The 16,405-nt window shown below is 43.6% G+C and overlaps 1 protein-coding gene across 1 annotated transcript in view; it reads right to left on the bottom strand.

The window, feature by feature from the left end:
- LOC137434817 (serine/threonine-protein kinase D1) overlaps positions 1 to 16,405 on the bottom strand; it is a gene marked incomplete in the record, with an annotated part of 259,878 nt that overhangs the window by 31,775 nt on the left and 211,698 nt on the right. The window contains 1 exon segment of the mRNA XM_078785044.1: positions 13,695 to 13,962. Within this exon segment, the coding sequence (XP_078641170.1) occupies positions 13,695 to 13,962 (268 nt within the window).

The raw sequence follows: 16,405 nt of genomic DNA on the forward strand, positions 1-16,405 counted from the left end.
TAATTCGTTCTGTGACCGAGCTCGTAACTCAATTTGCTCGTTTCTCAAATTAAATTTCCCCATTAAAATGAATTGAAATGCTATTAATCCGTTCCAGCCCCCCCAAAACCACACCAATTTTTTTCGTTACGTGTTTTTAAATAAGAAAAATGTACTTTATAAATAACAAATAATGTATAAACAAGCACGACCTCGTATATACTGTACATAATAAAAGAGAATGTAAAGAAATAAACTGGTTTTATTTAGTGTATTTGCCGTTATATACGTCCTCCTCGGCATCTTTTTCCAGAAGAGCCCTGTCTCGTCACAGTTGAAGATTTGTTGGGGGATGTATCCTTCGGCTTCTATCAGTTCGGCAAAAGTTATAATAAAATCTTCAGCTGCCTTCACATCCGAGCTTGCTGCCTCACCATGCCTGACGACGGAGTGAATGCCGGTCCTCTTCTTAAAATTATCAAACCATCCCCGACTGGCTTTGAATGACTCTTCCGATGCCTCGTCCGTTGATGTTCCCGCCGTCTGCTGCACCAAATCCCCGTAAATGTCTCGTGCCTTCTCACACATGATGCTCTCGGTCATGGTATCTCCTGCGAGCTGCTTCTCCGTCACCCACACAAACAACAATTTCTCCATCTCTTCATGGACAGAGGTCCGGAGCTTTGAAATAATCTTAACGCCCTTGGCTGGCGTTATAGCCTTTATCGACTCCTTCTGCTTCAAAATCGTACATATCGTAGAAGTACTACGATCGTACTTCCTCGCCAAGTCGACAACACGCACACCTCGCTCATGTTTTTCGACGATTACGTGTTTTATATCCAAGCTCGCTCGCTCGTAACTCAGATCTCGGCTCGCATCACAAAGCAAAAAATCGACCGAGCGACGGCTCGTATCTCGGAAAACTCGTAAGTTGGTGCACTCGTAAGTCAAGGTTTCACTGTATATATGTATGTATGTATGTACGTACATACGTACATACATACATACATACATACATACATACATACATATATATATATATATATATATATATATATATATATATATATACAGTGAAACCTTGACTTACGAGTTTAATTCGTTCTGTGACCGAGCTCGTAACTCAATTTGCTCGTTTCTCAAATTAAATTTCCCCATTAAAATGCATTGAAATGCTATTAATCCGTTCCAGCCCCCAAAAAACCACACCAATTTTTTTTGTTTCGTGTTTTTAAATAAGAAAAATGTACTTTATAAATAACAAATAATGTATAAACAAGCACGACCTCGAATATACTGTACGTAATAAGCGGCGTTACGCGCGCTGCTTGTAAACAAGGAGGAAGCGGACAACGCGGTAATTTGTAAGAGTCTTTATTCAAGAGCTCACTGTAACACTGGCGCGTTCCGGGCTGCGCGCCCGGTGTATATCCTGAGGCCACGCCTACCCCTCGGCGTGGCCCCCGCCCACTTGGTGCGCGGAATGATGTCACCACGCCAGTGAGCTTCCGTGTCCGCCACAATGTAAAGAAATAAACTGGTTTTATTAAGTGTATTTACCTTGAAGATCAGACGAAGATGCTGGCGGAGGTGGAGGAAATGACTTTTGCCTTTTTCGCCACACTTTCCTCGCTTTCATTTGCAGGGCGTTTCAATAAAAACCTGTCCAACGAGGTTTGTTTCTTCCTCCCTTTCAAAATGTTTCGATCGTACTGCTACGATCGTACTGCCTCGCCAAGTCGACAACACGCACACCTCGCTCATGTTTTTCGACGATTGCGTGTTTTATATCCAAGCACATCATCCTCTTCTTCTTCTCAGTAGTGCCCTTGGCACTCAATTTCTTAGGACCCATGGTTAAAACTAAGAAATTTTCCAAAATAACCAACATGCGAAAACAAAGCAGCAGTGATATACGGCAGAGATGCTTGCACGGCAAGATAACCACGTGACCGGAACCCACCTGGTGGCGGGTGGCGTCAGCTCCAAAATAACCAACATGCGAAAACAAAGCAGCAGTGATATACGGCAGAAATGCTTGCACGGCAAGATAACCACGTGACCGGAACCCACCTGGTGGCGGGTGGCGTCAGCTCCAAAATAACCAAAATGCGAAAACAAAACAGCAGCGATATACGGCAGAGATGCTTGCACGGCAAGATAACCACGTGACCGGAACCCACCTGGTGGCGGGTGGCGTAAGCTCGTAACTCAGATCTCGGCTCGCATCTCAAAGCAATAAACCGCCCGAGCGACGGCTCGTATCTCGGAAAACTCGTAAGTTGGTGCACTCGTAAGTCACGGTTTCACTGTATATATACATATACATATATATATATATATATATATATATATATACATACATACATACATACATACATATATATATATATATCTGTGCAGTGTCTGTGTTGTGTTGTGTTGTGTTGTCCTGTGTTGTGTTGTGTTGTCACTGAACTACTTTCTCAAACTTTTGTGAAATCGTACCAAACTTCTGGTATGCACATATCTCTCCCATCGGTATGTCCTAAGGGTATTTTTTTGAAATATTTTCCAATTTTTTTGGGAAATTTTTTTGTTTTCAACTTTAATTGTTTATAAAATGTAATATCACGTATATTACAAATACATTTGTGCAAAATAATTGTTTGAATTATGATTGGTGTAAACCATGACAAAACGGCAACTCGGGTATAGTCATTTATCTATAATATACATATCTGGGCAGTGTCTGTTGTCACTGAACTACTCCCTGAAACGTTTGTTTCCGTGGTTGTGAAGTGTTTTTAATAACGTGGTGGTGGTTTTGAATCACGTGGTGGTGAGGTATTTTGAATTATGTGGTGGTGAGGTGTTTTTAAATGAAATGGTGGTGAGGTGTTTTTAATTTCGTGGTGGTGAGGTGTTTTCAATTTCGTGGCTGTGAGGTGTTTTTAATTTTGTTTCGTGGCTGTGAGGTGTTTTTAATTTCGTGGCTGTGAGGTGTTTTTAATTTTGTGGTGGTGATGCTTGTAATTTCGTGGTGGTGATGTGTTTTTAATTTCGTGGTGGTGATGTGTTTTTAATTTCGTGGTGTTGATGTGTTTTTAATTTTGTGGCTGTGAGGTGTTTTTAATTTTGTGGCTGTGAGGTGTTTTTAATTTCATGGTGGTGATGTGTTTTTAATTTCGTGGTGTTGATGTGTTTTTAATTTTGTGGTGTTGATGTGTTTTTAATTTTGTGGCTGTGAGGTGTTTTTAATTTCATGGTAGTGATGTTTTTAATTTCGTGGCTGTGAGGTGTTTTTAATTTCGTGGCTGTGAGATGTTTTTAATTTCGTGGCTGTGAGATGTTTTTAATTTCGTGGCTGTGAGATGTTTTTAATTTCGTGGTTGTGAGGTGTTTTAAATTATGTGGTGGTGAGGTGTTTTGAATTATGTGGTGGTGAGGTGTTTTAAAATAGTTGGTGGTGAGATGTTTTAAATTATGTGGTGGTGAGGTGTTTTAAATTATGTGGTGGTGAGGTGTTTTAAATTATGTGGTGGTGAGGTGTTTCAAATTACGTGGTCGTGAGGTTTTAAATTATGTGGTGGTGAGGTGTTTTGAATTACCTGGTGGTGAGGTGTTTTAAAATAGTTGGTGGTGAGATGTTTTAAATTATGTGGTGGTGAGGTGTTTTAAATTATGTGGTGGTGAGGTGTTTTAAATTATGTGGTGGTGAGGTGTTTTAAATTATGTGGTGGTGAGGTGTTTTAAATTACGTGGTCCTGAGGTGTTTTAAATTATGTGGTGGTGAGGTTTTAAATTACGTGGTGGTGAGGTGTAATCATCCCAAACTTCCAGTCTGCACCTACCCCTCCCCTCGGTATGTGCTGAGGGGTTCTTTCTTGAAAAAAGAAACATTCAACCTAAATCTTCAACCTAAATTGCCTATAAAAATGTAATATCACAAACATAACAAATACATTTGTGCAAAATAATTGTTTGTATTATGATTGGTGAAAATCATGACAACACAGCAACTCAGGTACAGTCATTACATTAGCCTCAGCTAAAATAAGCCCTTTTGTCACAAAGGATTTTCCTATCACGCGAACCCGGGTTATAGTCAGGTTCACTCTGTCAATAAATTATATTTCGTTCAAAATCATGGTAGATTAGCAAACCTATACATTTTTGGAAAGGTTATAGCATCAGGAAACTAAAAATCAATGTTTACATTTGGAGAGATACCTGTATGGCGGCCATTTTGGATTTTCAAAATGGCCACTGTAAAATATATATTTTGTTCTATTTCTGCCTCTAATTACCCTAAAAACTTTTTAAAATATACTAAACCTATATTTTCAGGGACAAGGAATCCAATGAAAGTATGAAATTAGTGCTATGGGGAATGGTAAGACACGAATCAAAGGTTTTGAATTGCAAAATACTGTCTTTATATTCGTGATAAGTTGCATAATCAAATACATGTTATCATTTTGTACAGGCAGTTAATAACATCAAAATGTGTCACAATAATTCATATCACCAAACATACACAGGCAGTCAGCAAAATCATACATACACATGCAGTCAGTATAACTTCACATCTACACAGGCAGTCAATGACAAAATATACACAGGCAGTCAATGGCATCAAACATACACGATTACAGAATATGCCATTTAGAGTTCGTCATCACTGTCCTGTGTGTCGTATCCGACAATATAGTCCGCATCGTTTTCACAGTCCGTTCCACACAAGCAAAGGTCGGTCAAATTGATTGGCAAATCGAATTGGTCGATCGAATCGAATTCGATGAATCGAATCGATCGAAGTGGTCGAATGGTCAAATGGTCGATCAAAGCGATTGGTCGAATGGTCGAATGGAATTGGTCGATTGGTCGAATCGAATTGGTCGGAATTGGCAAATGTAAACATTGATTTTCAGATTTTCCATGTAATAACGTTTCCAAAAATGTATAGGTTTGCTAATCTACCATGATTTTGAACGAAAAAGCATCGTGAACCTGACTATTACACTCCCCCGAAAATAAATAAATAAATTATGTAAAATTGTCAAAAATTACGGGGCAACCCGGGTCACCATGTGGTGGATCATTTGTCAGAGGGCATCTTTTCAGAATTGAATGCAGATATTGGAAAATTCTGGAGGATTGAAGTGGAGAGACCCAGGATTGGACTTAATTACAATTTTTGGAACAATTCACTTACCAATTGGTGTGAAATGCCATGGAAGTTACATGAGTTAAACAGGTGCATGATATGCTGAAAGCAAGACCCAAGGGGAGCCAGGTGGAGTTAAGCTCTCTACTGAGACCCTGGCTTGCATACATGGTGCATCAGGATGGACATGTGTGTGCAAGAGGGGGGCGATGGAGCAGGTAAGGTATTGATGGGGCAGCCCATGAGTTTGCCTGTTTCGGCCCCAGTGGGTATGTCTAAATTTGATTTGCCTGTGATGGATGACATGCTTTTAAAATTTTGCATAGGATTACAGCATCCACGCATGAGTATGACAGGCATTGCCGGAACCAACAGACCACGCCATCCACAACCTCAAGGCGGGTGACCAGGTACTGGTAAAACACTTCACCAGGAAGACCGCCCTCGAGCCACGGTGGATCGGGCCTCTGCAGGTATTGTTGACCACACCAACCGCAGTCTTCTCCAAGGGTAAGACTTCCTGGATACATGCCACTCACTGTAAATTGGCCTTCCACACTGAACCCAAAGATGGGACTACTGGGTAGAACATTGGCCCTGGTTTTGGGTATATGCTTAATCGCCAAAGGGGTCACCTCAAACATTCCCAACTTATTTGCCAAAGACACAAAGGGAGATACCACCTATGGTTGTCCCTGCCTGGATTTATGAGGTAGAAAACCCACGATCTGCACCACCAAGTGGGAAGAACGAGAGGTATGGGGAAGTCCCATGCTACCCAGAGAATTGACCATGGAGGATGGTGAAAAACTGCTGCTCCCCTGCATAGAGACATGACCACGGTCAATGGAGGGGGCCGGTTGGTTTGACCCCCTTAACACCCAGACAGTAATGAAGTGGTATGCTTCCTCCCCAACACAGGAACATATAGAAATGCTACACATAAATTACACTTCCTGGGTGATACAACGAGGCTATCGATGGGGACACAGTTGCTTCTCGTTAGCCTTTAAGGTCACCTTTGGCAACTCCACTAGCCCAGCCGTGTATTGCTCGATTCAAGATGGGAAGCGAGGTCGACCAGTCATTAGGAAACTACAAAGATTAATTTTAAGAAAGAAAGTATATAGGGAGATAAAGAGTTTGAAACTGGGGGAATCAAACACCTACTGGGGAGTGAGTCGGGAGATTACGGGGGTCTATGAGCAAGACCGATGCTGGTCCTGCATGCCCTTCCCAGAGAGTTCAGGGGCGGGTATCAAAATGCACACACTACCATACTCCCTTAATGATATGTGTTCTGGACCCATGGGGCCCTCCTGTATAGCTACTACAATCGAGAGGGCAGGTGTGAATCAGGACCATGAGTGTGGAAGACAATTCATTAACCCCATACACATAATCTCCCCCTCCACCAGGCTGAAACGGGTATGGGTGCAAGCAGTCAAGGGGGTCGTCTGTCTGGAAGCATCAGGAAAGCTTGAAATGGGAATATCCAACTGTGCATACATAATACCGGGAACTAAACCAGTACACATATTCGGCCCAATGATCTTAAGGGTACCACTTCGAGATAACAAAACCACCATAACAGAAATTACCCTCACCACGCAGGGAGGCCCAATGGACCTAGAGTGTCTAAAGGGATGCCAGATCCCCCCCCCCACCCCCCCCCCCCACGGGGCTATGTGGGTGTGCGGAGATAAAGCATACCCTTATTTACCAGATCAGTGGGGAGGACGTTGCTACCTGTCCACGGTAACACCTGAATTGGAAATGGCAAAAGAGGTCGAGGACTTATATCCTTCGTCGAGTTGATACAAACGCCAGGTGTTACAGGACATACCATCTATGGGTCGCCATAAGAGACACGACATGTGGCATAAGGACGGGCAGACCACGCTGCATGGCCACGGTTGGGAGAAGGCAGGGAAGGTTGGGCTTTTTCTGCCCCTTTTGTGGTACGGTAAGGAACAGCTATCGCTTGGATAAATTGTCCTTGGCCCTAGAAAAGGTGGCTAACCAAATGGCACAGGCCCATCAGGAACTATTAAACGCAGTAACTGAAATGAGGACCATGGTGATGCAAAACCGGGTAGCCCTAGACATGCCATTGGCTGAACGGGGAGGTGTATGTGGGATCATAGAAGGAAAATGTTGCACTTGGATCCCAGACCCACGGGAGGGCGTTCAGGCGGCGATTGATGAGATTAGGAAGGTGGGCTTGGGCCTGACCAGAGATAGGCTAGATCGTGAGGAATTAGGGATAACCGCTTGGTTCCAATCCTGGGGTGGGAAAATAGTAATGTGGGTGTTAACCGCTATAGGAGTGATCATTGTGATTGTGCTGTTACTGATTCTAATGAAAGCTCTTGTGCTTGTGTGTGTGAGAAGGTACTTTGCAGTAGGGAAACCGAAGGAAGCGCCGGCGGAGGCTATGGTCCTGTCCGCCGATCAAAACGAGTACTTGGACGACTCGTCTTTAGGCAGCAATGATTGCTTTTCCCTAAACCACTCCCAACCAGTGTTGTTTAATGCCACATGTATGTATCCCCTTATCCTAAAATAATGTGATTTTGATAGCTTAGATCCCTACGGGGTTTTTGACATCGAGGACATGGATATTCTCTATGCTATAACTGCACAAGTACAGCAGGAAAACGAGCCGTTGGAGAATGCATCACTGCAAATTGATGCCGATCATGTAAGTGTCATTTCAGTCAACACCGAAGGACTGATTGGGGATAATCTGCCGCCATGGGACGGGGATAATCCGCCGCCATTGGACGGGGGGATTTTGGGGGTCGCTTCGCCTTAGTTTTGTACATGCCTGTTGCGCTTTCGCCCTTCGATTGGGGGGGAATTTCAGCTGCACCTACGCTGCCTCAAGAGTGGGTTGGGAGATGCCCCGGGCACAAAATGGTGTAAGGAAGTGCACTGCCGAGGACGAAGAGGCTCCTGCGATCCTACTCGTACCAATTGTTTCTGCGATATGGTTTCTGGAGAAACAAAATGGACGCAGGTTGGGAAACGAATCTATATAATGACATGGTTACTCGTAATCTTCTCTAGTTAATAATACTCTGTAGTTGACTTGCTATCATCCATTTGAAATTGTAACTTTTATAACCAGTTTGGGAGATTTGGAAGGAAATGGATCCATACATGGGAAGCATAACATGCAGTATTTCATAGTTAACTCATAGTGACCTTTCTGCTAACGATAAAAGGTATTTCTCTTTCCTATCGCAGCACCTTTGGAATGTAAACCGCCAGCGGGAGCACAATTAATTATGCGTAGGCCCTGTTCACTTTCACGCGGCACGACCTATACAAAGGTCTGGACTGACTCATCACCTGCTAAATTGACTCAAAGGGAGTTCTTTCCTTGCAACGGCCGGAACTGACTGATAATCAAGGTCGTAAACATCTCTGTAGCGAACATAACTGCCTTTGTCTCTTTCCCTCTCTCTTTGGCCACCTGGCACATGAAACGTTTTTATTACTGCTCATATCTCATGCTGAATTGTACAGATACGTGCTTAGCACGATTCTGCTTTAGAGCTTTTCTCGGCGAGGCCACTGGTGCTTTGTCCACCTCGTCGTGATCACCTCTCCACGTTAACATATATTAAACCATCGATTCTTGAACTGAAACGACTGGAACTCAGTCTTCATCTCCGGGGCGAGAGTTGGCCGTACGGATCCAAGACTGACACACACACACACACACACACACACACACACACACACACACACACACACACACACACACACACACACACACACACACACACACACACACACACACACACACACACACACACACACACACACACACACACACACACACACACACACACACACACACACACACACACTGACACTGTGACACACACACACACACTGACACACACACACTAAAAATAATGGGAATTTTGTACATTCACCAGTGACAGAAATCTGCGCTCCCAACTTCCATCATGCAAATAATAATAATAATAATAATAATATTTATTTTGTATTGCGCTTTTCAAGAAACCCAAAGACGCTTTGACATAGTACGTAAAACAAAGACAAAAAAGACAAAAATACATAATTAAATAACCAAACAGAAAGGAAGGAGAAGGAGAAGAGACGGTCAGGGGTTGAATGCGGTGTTGAACAGGTGGGTCTTGAGTGATGATTTGAATGTGGTGAGTGAGGAGGAGTCTCTGATGGTTTGAGGTAGTGAGTTCCAGAGTGTGGGAGTGGCGATGGAGAAGGCCCTGTTCCCCCAGGATCTGAGTTTGGTCCGGATGGGGGGGGGGGGGGGGGGACAGGAGGTTGGCACCAGCAGAGCGGAGGGTGTGGGTGGGAGTGTGTCTGGGGAGGAGGTCAATCAGGTAGGATGGGGCCAGGTTATGAAGGGCTTTGTAGGTCAGGAGGAGGATTTTGTACTGGATTCTCTGGGAGATGGGGAGCCAGTGGAGCTTGTGAAGGACGGGGGTGATGTGGTCCCGGGAGTGGGTGAGTAGACGGGCAGCGGAGTTCTGAATGTATTGAAGTTTATTGATGATATTTGAGGGTGTACCATAGAGGAGGCTGTTGCAGTAGTCCAGACGGGAAGTGGTGAAGGCGTGGATGAGGGTTTCTGCAGCTGTGGAGGAGAGGGATGGACGGAGATAGGCGATGTTTTTCAGATGAAAGAAGGCTGTCTTTGTGATCTGTTTAGTGTGTTTGTCGAAGGAGAGGGTTTGGTCAAAGATGATGCCAAGATTCCGGAAGTGAGGGGAGGTGGATACTGGGATACCGTCGATGTTGAGGGTGAAGTTGTGGGTGGATTTGGTGAGCGTTTTTGGTCCAATAATGATTATTTCGGATTTATCACAGTTTAGTTTGAGGAAGTTGATTTGAAGCCAGGATTTTATTTCAGTGATGCAGTTTGTCAGGATAGAGTGGGTGACGGTGGAAATTGACTTGGCGGAAATGAAAAGCTGGATGTCATCGGCAAAGCAGTGGAATTGAAGACCATGACGACGGATTAAGTGACCAAGGGGGAACAGGTACAGGATGAAGAGGAGGGGACCGAGAACTGAACCTTGGGGGACACCTTGGGGGAGGGGAACGGTGGGGGATTTGCAGTTATTGATGGAGATGAACTGGTGCCTGTCAGAGAGGTATGATTTGATCCAAGAAAGGGCAGTGCCAGTGATGTTAAAGGTGGTTTCAAGTCGGGTAAGGAGGATGATGTGATTGATGGTGTCAAAGGCGGCGCTGAGGTCGAGAAGGATGAGAATGTTGAGGTTACCGGCGTCGGAGGAGAGGAGAAGGTCGTTGGTGATTTTGAGGAGTGCAGTTTCCGTACTGTGGTTGAGGCGGAATCCGGATTGGAATGTTTCATTCAGGTTATTGGCAGAGAGGTGATGTTTGAGTTGAGTGGCTACAGCGCGTTCCAAAACTTTTGACAGAAAGGGTAGGTTGGAGATATGTCTGAAGTTATTTGGGGAGTCAGGGTTGAGTCCAGGTTTTTTCAGAATGGGGGTGACAGCAGCGATTTTGAGGGATGGTGGGACGATGCCAGAGACAAATACTCGTATTATGCAAATTGCTGCGGTGTGATCGCACTACTTTTGATCGCACTACTTTTTATCGTGCCATGGACATGGACTTTACTCGACGCTGGAGTGATTAATAGCATTGTTCACTCCATCATTGGCAACTGTGACATACAATTTCAAATTTAAATACATTTCATGATTGACTGTGAACCAAAAAAAAAGAATCAGAAGTAAGAAGAAATCGAGAGATAAGGCAAGAAGAAGAGCGAGTTTATCTGTGACTGATTTTAATGCATTTAGAGCACAAACAGAGAAGCCCAGTAGAATTTTTTTTCTTCAACAAACAGATGATGAGAGGACATCAAGGCAGACACAAAATCGTCTACAGCATTAGAGAAGGTGACATTCAGCTACATCCCTGTTAATCCACGGCAAACCCAACTCCTTCAAATTCCCTGTTTTCTTTCATGAATGTCCCCATAGTGTCCATCTTGTACCCTCCCCCAGCCCTCTCTCTCTTCCACAGATCTCCTGATGTCCCCGTTTCCTACTGTTGTTGTGCTTCCCTCTCTCACCCCTCTTGTCTCCTTCTCCCTTTATTTTATGTTCTATGTGTTAGTATCTTATACGAGACTTGACTTAGTAGACAAAAAAGAAAAAAGAAAAGAAAAGCTCTGTACAGACAGACAGCTTGCAGTCTGGTGGGCCTTCAGTTTTTTAAATGGATATGAAGAAGGAAAACTGGTCTGTCATTTGCAGCTTGGAAGGTCAATGGCTTGTGATTATAGCAGCATATTAGCAGAGAAGGTATTATGTTCACTCCTCAGCCCTTTATTACCCTGTGCTCCCGAAGCGAAAAACAGGGTTCGGCATTGGGTTGTGTACATACGTGTGGCATGCGTGTCTGCATTTAAAAAAATTATTTTCTCAGAAACCATTGGTCCGATTGACATGAAATCTTACCATAGTAGCACCTCCGCCTGTAGAATGTAATATTCATAATTATGACGTCATAGGTCACATGTTATGGATGCCACCTTGGACAAACGTTACACCTCTATATCTCCGAAACTGCTCAATGGAAAAATTGAAACATGGTTCATTGTTAAATACTCCCCATGAGGAATAAGATATGTTGATGATGATGATGATGTCATTGTTGCTTTCATTATGACGTCATAATTTGACATCGCTGCTGTCCAACGCTTGATCTCATCAGTATGAAAAAAGAAAAAAAAAATCGCTGCTGCAACTGTTAGTCTGATGGACACAAAATTTTGACCATAGGAGAGCCTCCTTCTGCAGAAATTTTAAATGATAAGTATTACATCATGGGTCACGTGATACAGGGGCCATCTTGGAAAAATATCGAAAAACGTTACACTTCTATATCTCTGAAACCGCTCCATGGAAAGAATTGAAACCATGTGTTGCCAAGTACTCCCCATGGGGAATAATATATTTTAATGATGATGTCATCGGTACCTTAATTATGACATAATTTGACAAGTACACAACGCTTGATCCAATCAGTATGAATTTTTTTTCTCTGCAATTGTTGGTCCGTTTGACACGAAACTTTCACCATAGGGGTGCCGCCACCTGTATAATTTTAGTGATAATTATGACATCATACATCACGTGGTATGGGCGCCATCTTGGAAAAGCTTTGCACCTCTATATCTCTAACTGCTCCATGGAAAAAATGGAAACATGGCTCATTGTCAACTACTCCCCATGGGGAGTAAGATATATTAATGATGTCATCGGTGCCTTCATTATGACATCATAATTCGGCAAGTATAACGCTTCATCCAATCAGTATGAATTTTTTTTTTCTCTGCAATTCTTGGTCCGATTGACATGAACTTTTCACCAAAGGAGCACCTCCTCCTGTAGAATATTTTAATGATAATTATGACGTCATAGGTCACGTGATACAGGTGCCAGCTTGGAAAAAAACGAAAAACGTTGCAACTCTATATCTCCAAAACTGCTCAATGGAAAAAAATTGAAACATTGCTCATTGTAAAGAACTCCACATAGGGTATAAGTGTTGTTACCGATGACATCATTGGTGCCTTAATTATGACATCATAATTCAACAGGCACAATGCTTAGTCTGATCAGTTTGAAATTTCTTGAGCATGATCTACACAACAATTATATTAGGGAATATACATTTATGATGTAATCGCTCACGTGGTCTGGCAGCCATATTGGATCAAAGGAAAAAAATGTTCAAAAACAGAAGAGTTTGCTCGGAACAAGTTGACTGCGCAGGGAAAGTACTCTATGAATAACATCGTTATTTTATCAATCATGTCATGGTACTATCCACACAATGCTATTTAACAACAATACTTTTGAAAGGAAAATAAAACTGCACCCATTAAGTTATCCTTTTAAATCTACATAATCACTGCCTCCAAAGTTACTCCGAATAAACTCAAAAGATTATTCCATAATTCTACAAAGCTATTTTGGAAAAAGTAGACTTGCCCCTAAATGTAACCACTGCATTCTTGTAATGAGGCTTAAAAGCACACTAAGAAGTCTGCTCCTTAAGGTGGGTTTTCACGGGACACGCGAACGGTTCACGAAGGATGCGAATGTCGAAAAAATGGCAAAGTCCAACATTCGTATTTTAGGCTCCAAAAGTTCGCCAAACATGCGCGGGGGTCGGAAACGTTCTGGAAACGTTCGCTATAAATTTCAAACATTTTTGAAATACCCGCCGAACAAAAAACGACTCCTGCGAACAATTGACGACGCTTCCGAACCCCCACGCATGTTTGGCGAACTTTTGGAGCCTAAAATACGAATGTTGGACTTTGCCATTTTTTCGACATTCGCATCCTTCGCGAACCGTTCGCGTGTCCCGTGAAAACCCACCTTTACCTTGAGCCTCAGTAGAGTTAACAATAAAATTATACTGCAATTTGCTAACACGTCTTCATCTAACAAATCACACTTTGCCACGAACAATAGGTAGTCGAACAAAATCAGGAGTCTTTGCTCACCATCACGTGAAATATCCTGCCAAGGATTTGGAGGATACATGAATGCAGCATTCTGGATTTGTTCTGTGATGTCCTCATCTTCATTGAAGGGGAAGGTACCACTAAGACTCACATATACAATGACACCCACAGACCACATGTCTAGGGACCGATTGTAGCCCTTGCTACGAAGGACTTCCGGCGCCAAGTAGGCTGGGGTTCCCACCACGGAGCGCCGGAAAGATTTCTCGCCAATGATACGAGCAAAGCCAAAGTCACACAGCTTCACCTGATGGCAAAGGACTGCAGGGTTAGTCGCACATTCATGAAATAGATAGTAGGGGAGAGACGAGAGGGAGCAAAAGTTGTTGGGAAAGGAAAAAGCTTTGACCAAATGGTAATGAGAACAAAATTCAGCATTTCGAACAAATTAAAGATTTCCGGTTCCTTGAGCTCGGTCTTGCCAATTTTTGTCTCTGCCATGTTCCACAAAGATAAGTACTCGCGGTCATTTTTTCTCGAGTTTTTACTGTTTATCTTGCTGTATCGGTGTTCACTGTGTGCTTCTAGTGCAGTTTTGTTTTAAAATTCATGCAAATTGGTGAGTATTCGTTGCTTTTTGTACCAGGTTATTTGAAGCCTAACTGTTTTCCTCGTTGTGTCCACGGTCGTTTTTTATTTGTCCTTTCTCTGTACTACCTTCAGTCCCTTCATTTTCACCTCCCAACTACATACCCTATGTTTAATGTCTTAAATATTAAATAAAAAATAAATCCTCCTCACAGCGCACCGCCGCTTGACCACGTATTGTCTCTTCCCTTCCTTGTCTCCCCTTCCTCCATCTTGCCGATTTCACATTTTCATCCCACTCTGTTCGTGAACTATTCACCATACCCCTTCATGATCTCTTTCAACCTTTCTCTTTTTACTCTACCCTGCTTTCACCGAACCTTCAAATAAAAAGGTTTCCCTCCTACCGTATTAACCAAGTGCTTAAATACACCTCGACGTTTCCTTTGCGCTATGCTAAACCTGGCTTGTAAATTTAGTTTTATTCTTCTCTTTCCTCCTTTTTGAACCTCTGTCGACAATCTTCGTCCTCCTTGCTTCCCTGTCCTCATTTCGGAATACCCAGACGGTGAATACCTTCACGGTTTTTGTTTTAAAATGTTTCAACTTCCGTTTTCTCCCGTATTGCATTCTCTATTCCATTACAATTCACACGTCTTCCTGTACAACAACAACAACAGGCATTTTAAAAGGCCATTTTCCCTGCAAGGGCGGGGGTTAGCCTTGCGGTCCCCATGACAATGTTCTGCATTTTGCCCTATTTTCTGCATCTCTCCTTGTTAACCTCCTTGCCCGCATTTCTTCTTCGACCATGTTTAGCCAAGTCTTTCTCGGTCTTCCCCGTCCTCTACTTCCTTCTACATTCATTTCGATCATTATTCTCAACCAGTCACTTTCATCCTTCCTCAACACATGACCAAACCATCTCAACCTGTTTCTCTTCACAGCATCAATCACAGGCTCTATTCCCATCATCTTTCACAATTCATCTTTTGGCTTCCTCTCTCTCAACGATACTCCACACATCCACCGAACCATTCGCATTTCCACCCTTTCCAACCTTAGTTACTGCTCTACGTTCATTACCCTTGTCTCGCTCCCATAAATCATAACACTTCTCACACATGCAGCACACACCTTTCCCTTCAGCTTCAACGACACTCCTCTCCTCATCAGCATGCCAATCGTTTTTTTTTTTTTTTTTTTTTTTTTTGGCATACAAGATCGAGGCTCGTGAAAGAGCGAACATTAATCACACAGAAAGACAAACCGACACATAAAACATATAACATCGGGAGCGGTAGACAAGATGGGGAGAGAGGGGGAAGGACACAAACACAACATTTGAGAGCAGGGACCGAGAGACATGGAGACATCGAGAGATCTGAGAGAGGGCGAGGGCTTTGGGGGGGGGGGGGGGGCATGGGAAGGGGGTGGTGGGAGAGGTAGAAAACATATGGACACTGCCAGGACTTCCAGGAAAGAAGTTGGAATTTCAAACAAGGTGGATCTGGGGTGAATTAGCGGGGGTAGAAAAGATCAATGTTTTGGATGGGGGAAGATAAGAGATGGTGGTGAACAGCTGTTTTAAAGACCTGGAGGGAGGAGTGGGATTGAAGGGAGTGAGGGAGTTTGTTCCAGAGGCGGGAGAAAAGAGGTATGAAAGAGTGAAGGTGAGCAGAGAGCCGAGATTTCGGCAGTTTAACCATCAGAGGGTTGCTGGCAGATCTTGTGCGACCTGTAGGAATATTTGGGGGACAGAGCACAGAGAGAGCTGGGGGTGCAAGGCCGGAGAGGAGTCGGTAGAAGACAGAAAGACCACCTACCTGCCTGCGGTGAGTGAGTGAAAGGCCCTCAGAGATAGCTTCATCGCGGGAGATTCCAATAATTCTGAAAGCTTTGGTTTCAACAGCGTGAAGCCGAGCTAGGTGTGAGGCAGGAGCACCGGCCCATAGGGGAGAACAGTATTCCATTGAGCTGCGGATGAAAGCCTTGTATGTGGTGAGGAGCTCAGGTGTGCCGAGGAAGGACTTCGCACGACGGAGGATGCCCAGTCGGCGACTGGCTTTGGAGGCCAGCTTGGAAATGTGGTTTTCCCAAGAAAGATCATGGCAGACAGTGAGACCCAAAAGCTTGAGCGACAGAACTTCTTGGAGAGGATT

This window comes from Myxine glutinosa, chromosome 9 (assembly GCF_964187855.1).
Source record: "Myxine glutinosa chromosome 9, kmMyxGlut1.1, whole genome shotgun sequence".
NCBI lineage: Eukaryota > Metazoa > Chordata > Myxini > Myxiniformes > Myxinidae > Myxine > Myxine glutinosa.